This window comes from Camelina sativa, chromosome 20, assembly GCF_000633955.1.
Source record: "Camelina sativa cultivar DH55 chromosome 20, Cs, whole genome shotgun sequence".
NCBI lineage: Eukaryota > Viridiplantae > Streptophyta > Magnoliopsida > Brassicales > Brassicaceae > Camelina > Camelina sativa.
This window is the reverse complement of record NC_025704.1, coordinates 26497570-26510868: the sequence shown is the minus strand read 5'-3', so window position 1 is coordinate 26510868 and position 13299 is coordinate 26497570. Positions and strand designations below refer to the sequence as shown.

Here is a 13299-nt window from a genome sequence, read left to right as displayed (position 1 = left end):
AAATCCTGCAATGTTAAAAAATAATTATAAAAGCATCCTACGATATTTTATGTTCTGAAAGCTTGTCACCACAGTTTCGTTTGTAATAGTTTTGAATACATCTTTCTCGATAAAACAAACTAAACAATCATTCAAAAATTGATCTCCAATCCGATTGCGTCGATATGTCTTTACGATCTTCATGGCTGAAAAACATCTCTCAACAGTTGTAGTAGCAACATGCAGAATCAAAACCAACTTCAAAAGCCTATAAACCAAAGGATATGACATATGTTTTCGTGTTTCCACCAACATTCTAGCAAGGTCTCCAAGATTCTCCAAATTAGAAAATCTTTCATCATGTCGAACATTATCAATGTATATACATAATTCTTGCTCAAGAGAAATGAGCTCCCCTAAACTGAAGTCATCTGGATAGAACTCAGATAACCTCAACAATTTTGAGAGATCAAACTCAGTAAATGCATCGATGGGAGATAGAGAAGCAGCACAAATAAGCAACTCAGTGTTCACCTCATTAAAGCGGTCGTTAAATTCTTGAAGCTGTAAATCCAAGACAGAATATAAGCAATTGACCTTGTAATGATGCATATTTGACACTCCTGTCTTTTTTCTTCGTCTTTTTGAGTCTACAAAATCTGCCTCCATCTCAACCTTTCAAGCTCATGTTTTTCACAAAACAAATAAACTTTCGTCATGAGAGAATTCCACCCACCATCCCTAAACAACTGGAGTTGTCTCTTAGTTGATTTCACTAATGACATAGCATTTAAAATATCTTGATCTCTTCTTTGCAGCGCCACTGACAAGGTATCTGTGAGTCCTAAAAGGTGTATCATCATATGCAAATAAAACACAAAATCAAAGCTATGAAAGTAATCAAGGAGACCATGAGCTTGACGTCTTTTCAAGTCATCTGTGCCTTCATTCTCAATGTACTCAAGCACCTTGATGATAGAAGAAAACAACTGAATCACCCGCAATAGAGTTCTGTAGTGAGAATTCCAACGAGTATACCCTGGTCTTTGAAGAGAGATCTCTTGATTCAATCCTGTTCCTGTACTGATTTCACCATTATTAATTTCTTCCATAATTTCTTTTCTGTAATTCTCTCGGATCATATCTTTCCTTTTGCATGAGGCTCCCACTACATTCAGTAACAGAGAAATCATATCAAAAAGTCGCCAACATTAAAATGTTTTTTTGCAACTGCCACAACAACTAATTGAAGTTGATGAGCAAAGCAATGAACATAATATGCTGATGTGCTTTCCCTCTGAATTAATGATCTTAATCCATTGAACTCGCCCTTCATGTTACTTGCTCCGTCATACCCTTGTCCTCTCACCCTTTTTATGCTCAATCCATATTTAGCAAACAAATCATCAATAGCAAATTTCAAAGATGTTGCAGAAGTCTCACTCACATGTGTGATACTCATAAATCTCTCTTTGACTATCCCACCTTTATCAACAAATCGAAACACTACCGCCATTTGCTCTTTGTCGGAAACATCAGCAGATTCATCCACCAGCAAACCGAAAACATCATGATTAATTTCTTCAATAACATTTTTAACTACCTCTTCTGCAAAACAATGCACAATATCTTTCTGAATCTTAGGAGATTTCATCTGATTATTTCCAGGAGCATTATCTAAAATAACCTTACTCACAACTTCATTCTGATCAGCAGTGTACTTCAAGAGTTCCACAAAGTTTCCTCTATTGACAGAATTTTCTGATTCATCATGACCACGGAAAGCTAATCCTTGTTGCAATAAGTATCTTGAAGCATCAACAGAAGCATTAACCGAATTCGATACTCTTTTTTTGTAATATCGTCTTGTTTATGCAAAGCATGCTCAATAGACTGACCTTGTTTCATCAAATTTTCACACTTCATAACTGCATTGTTGTGAAAACTATCAACACCTCCCACATGTCCTGAAAAACTCTTTAAATCATTCCACCTACAGAATCCATCTGTGATAAATGCATCACTTTTTACGCATTTACCAGCATTATCTCTGAACAAGTAACAACACAGACAAAAAGCTTTTTCTTTTTTCACACTGTACTCTAACCAATTTCTATATTGATCAAACCAAGCTGGGTTAAATCGCCTCAATGTGTTTCCTATCAATATTTGTTTAAAAGTATGCCCACGAGGTTGACAAGGACCTCGAATCAAGTATTTTCGAATTACCTCATCTCTTTGATTCGGATGATAATTTGTTATTCTTTTTCGATCAGCAGGATCCCAAGGTAAATCAACATCATCTGATTCACTGCAAAGTGGAGATGGTGGTTCACTACAAGGTGTAGATGGTGGTTCATTGCGAGGTGTAGATGGTGGTTCACTGCGAGGTGTAGATGGTTCTTTTCTTTTATAGTAGTTTTTCAAAATATTCATTGTTTCTTCTGAAAAAATTAGGAAAAAAGTTGTCAACATAAAATAAAACCATGTATTGGAATTTTTATTTCTAAATATATTTTTCAAAAAAATTGATTATAAAACAAAATCTAGTTGTGTATATAATAAACTTACTTGGTTTGAAGAATTTGATGTATTGAAGGCGTGAAGCAGAAAAATTAAAAACACACACACGGTGACACGGAGACACGGACACACCAGCGATCGTAGCTTTTTTCTCTTTTTTTGGTCGACTTAATAAAGATGCCTTCTTCTTTGTTTAATATATAAGCACAGAATAAATTATTAGGTTAAATAAATTGGGCCAACAGATTTGTTTTTAATTATAACAAATAAAAGGCTTTGATCTTCTTTTTGTTATGGGCTAGTGGACTTTCGGATATCATAAAGGGAGGTCAGATTTTTTAAATTTGTTTGGTTGGAGTACTCAAATAACTCTAAATAAAACTCTAAAACTAGATAATAATTTTTTTTTTTTTTAATTTGGGCAGGTCAGCTGATCTACCATTAACACACGTGGGTCCGCCCCTGTGCTTGCATCTCGCTAACAACTGTAGGGAGTCCTCTAGCTCTTCCTTTGCCAACGGAACATGTCTCTTCTTCATTTATATTCACTAACTGTGAAAAATTGGAACACATGGCAAAGAGTGAACTCATATGCTATGCTCACAATAAGAGCCGGCTCTTGTCAGATGCATTGAATCGCCACCATAAGGTATTTTTCCCTCCCCCAGAACTCCAATCTATTTTTTTTTTCGTTCTATTCATTTATATATCTGGCCGCCCACAGTCATTTTAAATCTGAAACGTTTGATCATAATACTTGCATTGTACTCCACGCTATATTTTCATATATCCTCTATTTTTTAAAATATTTGTGCTAAGATTTTATTTTCTTTTTCACTAGTTTTTTCAATATTCAACTTAATGTCCATACTAACTAAATTCAATATAATGTATAATTTTAAGCCTACAAAATCAAGAAATTATACATATGGTAGTATAAATAAGTTTTTTAAGTGTGAAATTCCAAAACTTACCACTTTTTTTTTATTTTATTTTTTTATTTTTTACAAAACATACAGCTTAAAATTACCAAATTAATTATCTTCAATTTTGCTACACAGGGTATCGCTTTTGAAACTTTGGTTGCATCTTGCTTTCCTGGAAGTGAAGTTCCTGCGTGGTTCAATCAGAGAGCTTCTGGAGCAGTTTTAGATCCAGAGATACCTCCACAGTTGAGTGACAATGGGTTTGTTGGTGTAGCTCTATGCGCTGTTGTTTCCTTTCAAAACTACAGAATACAAAATAACAATTTTATGGTGAAATGCATATGTGAGCTAAACAATGTCAAGACGCCTTCTAGCTTCTTCAAATTCCATATCGGAGACTTATCTGAGACAGGCGATGAACCACAATGTATGATTCAGTCCACTCACGTTTTTATTGGCTTCACCAGTTGGGTGAATATCAACCCATGTCAAAAGGTTGACATTGAGAAGGGGTGTGTCACTACTAAAGCTTCTGTTGGTGCGGGATTCAGCACCCCCGACATACCGAGCTAAACCAGAAATACTAATTGACTATTTAATCGGCAATCCGGTTAAGGACTTAATTAGGTCATGAGAAGTCGATCTGGACGAGGCCCAATCTTAGAGGGAAAGAAACCGACTTCCACTTCGGTGTGGCGGCCGATTCAAGCAATAAGACAGTTTTCCATATCTCACTTCGTCCGATAAGGAAAGTTAATATATTTAGCGATCTATGAACATGTATAAATAAGGGGAGACTTCTCCATTGTAATCCATCCACAATCGAATACAATAATAGAGTTCTCCTCTCGTTCTTAGCAATAAACCCTAATTTTTTTGAGTCCTTCTTCTTTACTTCTAATTCCAAGGTTTAGATCTATTTTCTAGAGAGATAGCTTCACTGAATTTGTTTCCCCCCTTAAAAAAATTTATTGTGGAAACCTAGTTTCTACAATTGGCACCGTCTGTGGGGACGCAAATCGTCTCTAAAGTTACTCTCTAGGAAACTCTCCCTAAGAAGCCTTGCAATAATGTCTTCCATCGTCAACGAAGTTCCCGAAGCAAACCGCACAACTTCCGACATGCCCGATCTCACAGGCATCACACCTTCTCAGGACAGCACCGCAACACTAGGTGGCGCATCGACCAGGCCCGTCACCGCCGTCTACTCTCGTCACCGCGTAAACACAACGGCAAACCTATCCCAAACCCCCACCGAACTCCAAGTCGGGGTCAGATCTGAAGGCGAAACCAGCCAAGATGCAGGGTGAACTCGCAAAGAACCAGTCAACATCGACACAGAGCCCTCTGATGAACAAACCCATAACGAGGCGGATGCTCGCGCAACGGAGCAGCAGCTCGGCGCACAAAACGGGAACCTTCCTGTTCATACCACGCCAGCGGTCTAGAACCCGCAGGTCGTGTCCATGGAAGACTTCAAAATCTTGTTCGGCTCCATGACGAAAGAGATCTACCAGATGATCTCCGACACCAACCGCAGAGTCGATGCCGTTGTAATCCAGACAACCCCATCACAAATCTCTGCTGAACAGTCGCCAGCACTCGACTTAGGCGGTCTCACTCGTCGTCTCGACTTTTCGGACGCACAATTCGAGTGGAGGAATCCTCCCCCTCAGACCACGTCGAGTACTCGACCGACAAATCCGAACTTACGGATACAAGAGAGCTCGGCCGCCCCGGTCACCCGCCTCGCAAACTCCGGACCTTGCCTCGAACTCGAGGAAATCAAGTCGCAGATTAGCGGCATGAACACGCTCCTCCATCGAGCTATCAGCACGGCCCCGGAGATCGACAGGATTGTCGAGGTAACTCGGCAGTCACCTTTCACGCAACGGATAACGCGGGCTGCCGTGCCGAATGTCAAGCTGAAACTTCCGATCTACCAAGGAGACAAAGATCCGGTCCAGTTCATGACATCCTTCATGGCAACTATGTCAAAAGCACGATTCACCGACGAACAGAGGGACGCCGGTTGCTGTCAGCTATTCGTCGATAGCGTTTCCGGCCCTGGCTTGGTATGGTTCATGAGGCTCGAGCCAAACTCAATCGACAACTTCGATCAATTATCCAAGGCTTTCCTCAAGAACTATCGAATCCTCATCGAACGAGGCGTGACAAGTTTGGATCTCTGGGAGATGGCTCAGGAACGTGGAGAGCCCATCGCCAGCTTCTTGAACAGATTCAAGGAGAAGCTGACAAAGGTCAACGTCCCGGAGGACGCTGCAATGGCAGCCTTCAGAAAGGGCTTGATCCCCGGATCACCGTTACGAAAGGACCTCAACATCCGGGAACCCAAGGACCTTGACGACGCGCTGCATCGAGCTTCCAGATTCGCGCTCGATGAGGAGGAGGAGGCTCAAATAGCCGCAAAAACTAATGACGGACAACCGTCGCATCCCCCCAAAGCTAAAAACCGGGTCGAACACCACGAACCCCACAAGCACCACGAACCTCAGGATCAAAAAAAGGCGTCATCCACGCAGTCTCCAAGATGGACGATCAAGAGAAGCAGCCCTCTGACCCGAAGGAACTCTACTGCGATTTTCACATGTACCCAGGTCATTCCACACAAGAGTGCGTCCACCTGAAGAATTACTTGTACGCGAAGTATCTCTCTGGCGAAGTCGAAGCTACTTATCAGCCAAAGAACGCCCGTGGCAGCAGAGGTCGCCGAGGGGGATGGCGTGGCGGACGATCTAATGGAGGCCGTGGTGCAGGCGGCGGACGAGGCTACAACGGACCACCCAACGTAGTTCAACAGCCGGCCAACCAAGCACTCGTGAACCACCAAGAAAAGGCGCCCCAAGTAGACGAACTACCTGGTCCTCCCAAGCGGGAGAGGGGGCAAAACCCGGAGCGGGCCAATTCCCCTCCCCGTGGACGAATAACCATGATACTTGGTCCACCGGAAGACTGTGCAGACTCTGTCCGCGCCTTGAAGAAGAGGGCATGACAAGTTTACACCCTTTAAACAGCCCCGAGTGAGCCTTCACTCTGTTCGGACCCGATATCATTCACTTCGGAGGACGCCAAGGGAATCTAACACCCCCATTCGGACCCTTTGGTTATCAAAGTCTCAATGGGCGACTTCGACATCGAACGAGTCTTGATTGACACAGGGAGCACTGTCAACGTACTCTGCTGGCAAACGCTAGAAAAAATGGGCGTCACGCCAGACCAACTAAAACCCGAAAGTCGAACGCTGATGGGCTATGATGGGGTCGCTAAGATGTCGATGGGCGACGTAAAGCTACAAGTACGAGCTGGCGGAGTATCCCGGAAGACTAGGTTTGCAGTCGTTGATGCACCACCAATCTACAATGCTATTTTGGGGATTCCGTGGATATATGCAATGCGGGCCGTACCATCGAAAAGAGTCTGCTCTGTTATCGAAAAGAAGCAGAGGAAAACGGAAGACGCATAGCAATTACAGAGCGGGGATCACTTTACCGGTCCCCAAAAGCCGGAGCGGGATCGCCTCAAATCTCCGGAGTGTCGATTATTACAGGCGAATATAGACCCCTCCGACCCCTCGCGAACTGTCGGTATCGGGGCCGAACTCGACGAACACATAAAGACTAAGTTGATCGCTTTCTTGCAATCGCGGGGCTCCACATTTTCCTGGTCAACAAAAGATATGGTCGGAATAAGTCCCGAAGTCATGTGCCATAAGCTCAAGCCGATCAGACAGAAACGCAGGCGCTTGCGCCCGGATCAGACAGAAACGCAGGCGCTTGGGCCCGGATCGAGCCAAGGCGGTCCAAGACAAAGTCGAACGACTACTCAAGGCGGATCAAATAATGGAAGTCCAGTACCCTGATTGGTTGGCTAACCCGGTGGTGGTCAAAAAGAAAAACGGCAAATGGAGAGTTTGCATGGACTTCACCGATCTCAACAAGGCTTGTCCTAAGGACAGCTTCCCCTTGCCACATATAGATTGTCTCGTCGAAGCCACGGCTGGAAACCAGTTACTTTCGTTTATGGATGCTTTCTCAGGCTACAACCAGATCGCCATGAGTTTGGCCGATCGCGAGAAAACGGCATTCATCACAGATAGGGGGACCTATTGCTACAAAGTGATGCCGTTCGGATTGAAAAACGCCGGAGCAACCTATCAGCGATTGGTAAACATGATGTTCGCAGATCTGCTCGGCAAAACTATGGAGGTCTATATAGACGATATGCTGGTCAAGTCTTTGATCGCAGAACAGCACGTCCAACATCTGGCGGAGTGTTTCGACATCTTGGACCAATTCCAGATGAAGCTAAACCCAATGAAGTGTACGTTCGGGGTAACTTCCGGAGAATTCCTGGGGTACATCGTCACTGAACGGGGCATAGAGGCAAATCCCAAACAGATCAAAGCCATACTGGAACTTCCGTCACCAACAAACAAGCGAGAAGTACAACGCCTAACTGGTCGGATTGATGCTCTAAATCGTTTCATCGCCCGATCAACGGACAGGTGCCTCCCCTTTTACCAACTTCTTTGCGGCAGTAAGGATTTCCATTGGGACGAGGAATGCAAAGTCGCCTTTCGTCAGTTGAAGGAGTATCTGACTTGTCACCCAGTTTTAGTCAAACCGGAGGATGGCGAAACACTGTACCTCTATGTCTCGATATCCAGTTCGGCAGTCAGCGGGCTGTTGGTCTGAGACGATCGTGGAGACCAAAAGCCTATCTTTTACACAAGCAAAGCACTAAATGACGCGGAATCCCGATACCCCACGCTGGAAAAACTGGCCCTTGCAGTGATAATCGCAGCAAGGAAACTGCGACCCTATTTTCAATCGCACTCTATTGTCGTGCTTACTGACCAGCCACTCCGAACCATCCTCCACAGTCCCCTCCAATTCGGACGCATGGCAAAGTGGGCGGTCGAACTCAGCGAGTACGATATCGAATACCGTTCTCGCCCGAGTCTGAAGTCGTAAGTTCTAGCTGATTTCATCACTGAACTATCGCCCGAGCTCGAAGATCCCACCCTCGCGGTGGAGCAATGGACAATGTTCGTCAACGGTTCGTCAACGAATCAAGGGTCCAGGGTGGGACTCATCCTCCGATCCCCTACCGGTGAAATCCTTGAGCAGGCGTTAAAGCTCAATTTCAAAGCGTCGAACAACGAGACCGAATACGAGGCCGTTCTCGCGGGACTCCGGTTAGCCCAGGGACTTGGATTCAAACACCTCCAGGTCTTATGTTACTCCCAACTCGTAGTCAGCCAGTTCAGCGGAGAATTCGATGCGAAAAATAAGCGAATGGGAGCATATCGACAGTTAGTCCGCACGTTATCTGGAGAATTCACATCTTTCTCTCTGACGAAGGTCCCACGGAACGAGAATGCATCAGCCGACGCCCTTGCAGCTCTGGCGAACCAGTCCGACCCCAAGCTACGGCGTACCATTCCAATTGAGTGCATCGATACTCCCAGCATCGATCCAGACAGCCTCATCGCCCTCATCAACGACGACCCAATCCCGATGGAAGTCGACGAGCCAATAGAAGATATGGCGGACATCGCCGAACCTCCTGAGGATTGGCAACTCGAGATCAAACTTTACATCTCCGATGGCATCATCCCAGCAGACCGATGGGCAGCTCGACGACTGAAGGCTCGAAGTGCCAGGTACATCCTGTTGGACGGCAAACTATTTCGCCGAAGTGCATCGGGAGTGTTGCTTACCTGTGTTACTCGGGATGAGGCCAAACGTATCATGATGGAAGTGCATGAAGGCGAGGGCGGCAACCATTCTGGCGGACGCGCACTCGCTCTCAAAATCAAAAAGGATGAGCATTATTGGCCTACCATGATGGCCGATTGCGAAACTTTCACGGCCAAATGCGAAGCTTGTCAACGCCATGGATTAATGCGGCACATCTCGCCCGAGCTGCTAAATACCGTGACAGCTCCGTATCCTTTTATGCGCTGGGCCATGGATGCCATAGGACCGTTGCCGGCATCCAAATCCAAGAAGTATGTCCTGGTGCTGACCGATTATTTCACCAAGTGGGTGGAGGCAGAATCTTTCACAAGGATCCAATCCTTAGATGTGACCAATTTCATATGGAAGAACATCATATGTCGCCACGGACTGCCATACGAGATTGTCACCGACAACGGCACCCAATTCACCTCGATGATCACTAGACGCTTCTTGATGAAGTGGCAAATACGTCTCAGCACTTCGACTCCTCGATACCTGCAAGGGAATGGTCAAGCTGAAGCCACGAATAAGTCAATTGTCGATGGACTCAAGAAATGACTCGATCGAAGGAAGGGAGCATGGGCAGACCACTTGGACGGCGTACTATGGTCATATCGCACAACCCCGCGGCGAAGCACGGGACAATCCCCTTTCTCTCTCGCATATGGTCTCGAGGCCCTTGCCCCGGCTGAAACAGGAGTCCCGACACTTCGTCGTACTATGATGGTTGACAATCCCGAACTCAATGACAAAATGCTGATCGATCACAACGATCTCGCTGAAGAATTGCGCGACAAAGCTCTAGTTCGAGTACAACACTACCAAGACGCAGCGGCTCGATACTATAATAAGACTGTTCGTCAACGGCGTTTCAACGAAGGCGATCTAGTTCTGCGAGAAGTTTTCGAGAACACCAAAGAAGTAAACGCCGGTAAACTCGGCGCTCGATGGGAGGGTCCATACCTCATGTCTAGAGCAGTTCGTCCAGGTGTCTACAAACTCCTAACCATGGCCGGGGAACGGATCAAAAACTCGTGGAATGCGGCCCACTTGAAACGTTTTTACAGCTAAGTCATTGTTACGACTCTACTTAGGAGTTTTCGGGACCCCGAACTCCATTTATCTTTCTTTTGTAATACGAACTACGGTTGGCTTGATCCTCACTTCGGGGTACGTAGGCAATTCCCTATCTTTTAAAGATCAAGCGAATGCAGCTAACATATTAACAAAGTTTTTTCCGGTTAAAAAACTCCTTCTCACTTAACTCGGCGACAAGCCGGTGTGCAAAATATCATATTCCAAAATTCACTTGCATTTAATTTTTGATCTACGGTTTAATAATTCCAATCGAAATAAAGATCCAATAACTAATTCGATCTCCATTACATGTTTTGGAACGAATAACAAAAAAAAAACAGAGAAAAGAGATGCAAAGGGAGAAAACCTCTTCTAGGACTCATAATCCTAAAAAAAAAAAAAAACCCGTCCGAATTCAGAGTTCGGAACGGTCAGAGTTCCACCATCCCCGTCTGGGTTGGTCTTGCAGACGAAGTGGAGGTCGTGGACCCGACAGATCAACCGCCAGCGGTTCCTCCACCGTTACCTTATCCAGTTCAGTTCGCCAGAACTGACGAGATTGCCTCAGGGCCTCTAGTCTTTCCCTCGGCAGTTCGACACCTCTTGACACCAGGTCCTCCAAAAAGGAACACGGGCCTTCAACCAAGTGCCTTTCACGGAAAATCGGGCCAGCTGACTCCAGAAAATTGGCGTACCGCCTTAACCTTTAGATAGAAGCCCGATAAGCCCAGATATCCTCCGTAAGCAGGTGCGCGGTATATTCGAGAGGCTGACAGTCGGCTTCCAAAAGGATAGGCACCTCCAGTCGGCTTCCAAAAGAGCTCGATACCTTCGGAGTTCCTGACACACGGGGCTCCTTTCCACACCCGCCATATCGACATGTGGGACAGGCGCGCGAACTCGGAAAGTCTCTACGCCCTCTTGGGCGGAGGGGTTATCTGACGATTCGGCTCGATTGGAACCGCTCGACGAAGTGGCCAACCTTTCCCGAGCCCGTCAGCCACGCAGATCGAGTAGTCACTATCTTTTTCTCTCAATATTTAGGGAAGTTGTGATTTTTAGAATGATCTTCCCAAATTCTCAATCCTATTTATACAGGATTAGGAAAGTAACAGCCGCTGAATCCATCAATCAGCGTGCAGCGAGATTTTTGCGAGGTCCCGAGAATAACTCTCAAAAACCGCGCAGCGCATTTAATGCGGTGCTTCCTTTATTTCCAAGATGGAAAAAGGAAGTTTTCCTCAAAACAAAAAAAAAAAAACATATATATATATATATATATATATATATACAATCATATCTCAGCCCGATCTGGACAAAATATTTATTAGTCCACACTAAATTCGCCCCCTTCGTTGACTCCCTGTCCAGGTGATCAGCTAGGACAAGGGCCCACTATTTTCAGGATAAGCCGAACCCAGAGAATATTTTCGCAGTCCGACATCTGAACTAAAGAAAAGGAGATAAGCCGAGCCCAGTATCTCGCTCTCTGACCAAACACACGTTGTTAGAATTCCTAGCCTGTCTTTGAGGCTCTAATCAATTTTGTCTACCGTCACTATATGAAAATTGCCCGATGTAAGCCGAGAGACGTCTCGTTTCTGGCACATTCTTTGGAATCAAATAGTAAAGCAGTGACTAAGTACACAATAAAATAGCAAAACAAATCTCTTATTATTATTGTAAAGTTTTCTTGAAATTTTCAAGAAAAAGGAAAGTTCAAAATCGTCTGCTACATCGCAGTTGCATTAAACTATCAAAACAAAACATCCTAATCCCGAACTGGTGCGCCATTCGCAGCAATCTCGCGGATGCTCGTCTTGAGTCGCTTCGGCATTGGCCATAGCAATTGCAACCCAGTCCTTTCCCAGTCCTTGGAACGAGTCTCCAATGCTCCTGCCTTCTGTTCGGATTCATCGAGTAGCTCAGTAGTCGTTTTCCTTTTTGCCTTGAGTAAGGCAATCTCGGATTCCAGAGCCCTCAGTCGTCGATCGATCCTGCCTCTCTTCATATGAAAGTACTAAAGATCTTGAGTCAGTTCTTGGTGTGTACCCTCAATCTGCATACGCAAAGTCAACGGCGGGTTGGTACGAAGAATATAAATTTCGGTCGTTCATAAGGAAAACGAAAAGGAAAAGAGGATAATGGCTACCTGATGGAAAAAGGCATCGGCCTCGGCAAGCTCGACATCGGTTGCGCGCCGGTTAATGTAGAACGGCTTAACGTTGCCTGGAATGAAGTCACCAATCAAGGCAAGGTCCATGTGCGTCGGCCTCCGATCTGATTCCCTTCGGCATTCTTTGCAATATGTAACAAGACATGGCGGTAAAGCAGCTATCTTGTCAAACCCATTCTTAATCCAGTCTTTTGGGTGAGATTCCAGCATCTCGAGTTTGAGTAGCAGATCTCGTTGTACTTGTTCCGACGCAGCAAGACGATCTTGATATTCCGCATAGCGGTCTTCCACCTCGTGAAGAAATTCTTCCAGTTCGCGCCTTTCTTCCGGTTTAACGTGGAACATCAACATCCAGGGAGCTCGGATGTTCGGATAGTACGCCATTCCCCTTTCGATAGCTTCGGCATTCGAGAACGTCGGCACGTCGTTGCCAACCAACGGGGATTCTACGCTGCTAATCGAGCTTGACATTGTCTTTGATTGAAAAGCTTTCTTGGATGTTTAATCCGTAAGCAGCACTGAATAGAGTTACACAAGTATTGGAAGGTAAAATCCTCTCCAAAATTGGCAACTTTCCATGCAAATTGGTAAGAATGCAGGTTTTCTTTGAAATTGTCAGTTTTCTTTTTTAACAAAAAGGAAACATTCCGGCAAATAAGTTCCAAAAGAGAAAATGGGCCAAACACGTCGGCAATGTTTTACAAGGAATTCAGGCCCATACTTAACACAGTCTAAAACAAAAAGCAAAACAAATTTTACACGTCCAAGGCACCAGACAGATCTGCTTGAAAACTCCCGGCGTTCGAGCCGAATGGATGTTCAACGGACTCCGGAGCCGTCGTCTCTGGGGGGG

At 45.0% G+C, this 13299-nt stretch overlaps 4 protein-coding genes across 4 annotated transcripts in view; 2 read left to right on the top strand and 2 right to left on the bottom strand.

The window, feature by feature from the left end:
• LOC109131258 lies at window positions 25-2213 on the bottom strand. The gene is made up of 6 exons (XM_019241962.1): window positions 2209-2213; window positions 1878-2029; window positions 1672-1770; window positions 1321-1584; window positions 948-1147; window positions 25-543 (listed from the first exon to the last, which is right to left on the bottom strand). Exons 1-6 carry the CDS (start codon window positions 2211-2213, stop codon window positions 25-27), a joined length of 1239 nt encoding a protein of 412 aa, XP_019097507.1.
• LOC104772849 lies at window positions 5234-6076 on the top strand. The gene has a single exon (XM_010497410.1). The coding sequence runs from the start codon at window positions 5234-5236 to the stop codon at window positions 6074-6076; it is 843 nt and encodes a 280-aa protein (XP_010495712.1).
• Window positions 8495-9751, top strand: LOC104772848 (endogenous retrovirus group K member 10 Pol protein-like). The gene has a single exon (XM_010497409.1). It carries the CDS (start codon window positions 8495-8497, stop codon window positions 9749-9751), a length of 1257 nt encoding a protein of 418 aa, XP_010495711.1.
• LOC109131257 (uncharacterized protein At3g60930, chloroplastic-like) overlaps window positions 13202-13299 on the bottom strand; it is a 3531-nt gene continuing 3433 nt past the window's right edge. The window contains exon 4 of the mRNA XM_019241961.1: window positions 13202-13290. Coding sequence (XP_019097506.1) covers window positions 13202-13290 — 89 coding nt within the window. The remainder of the gene's footprint in view (window positions 13291-13299) is intronic.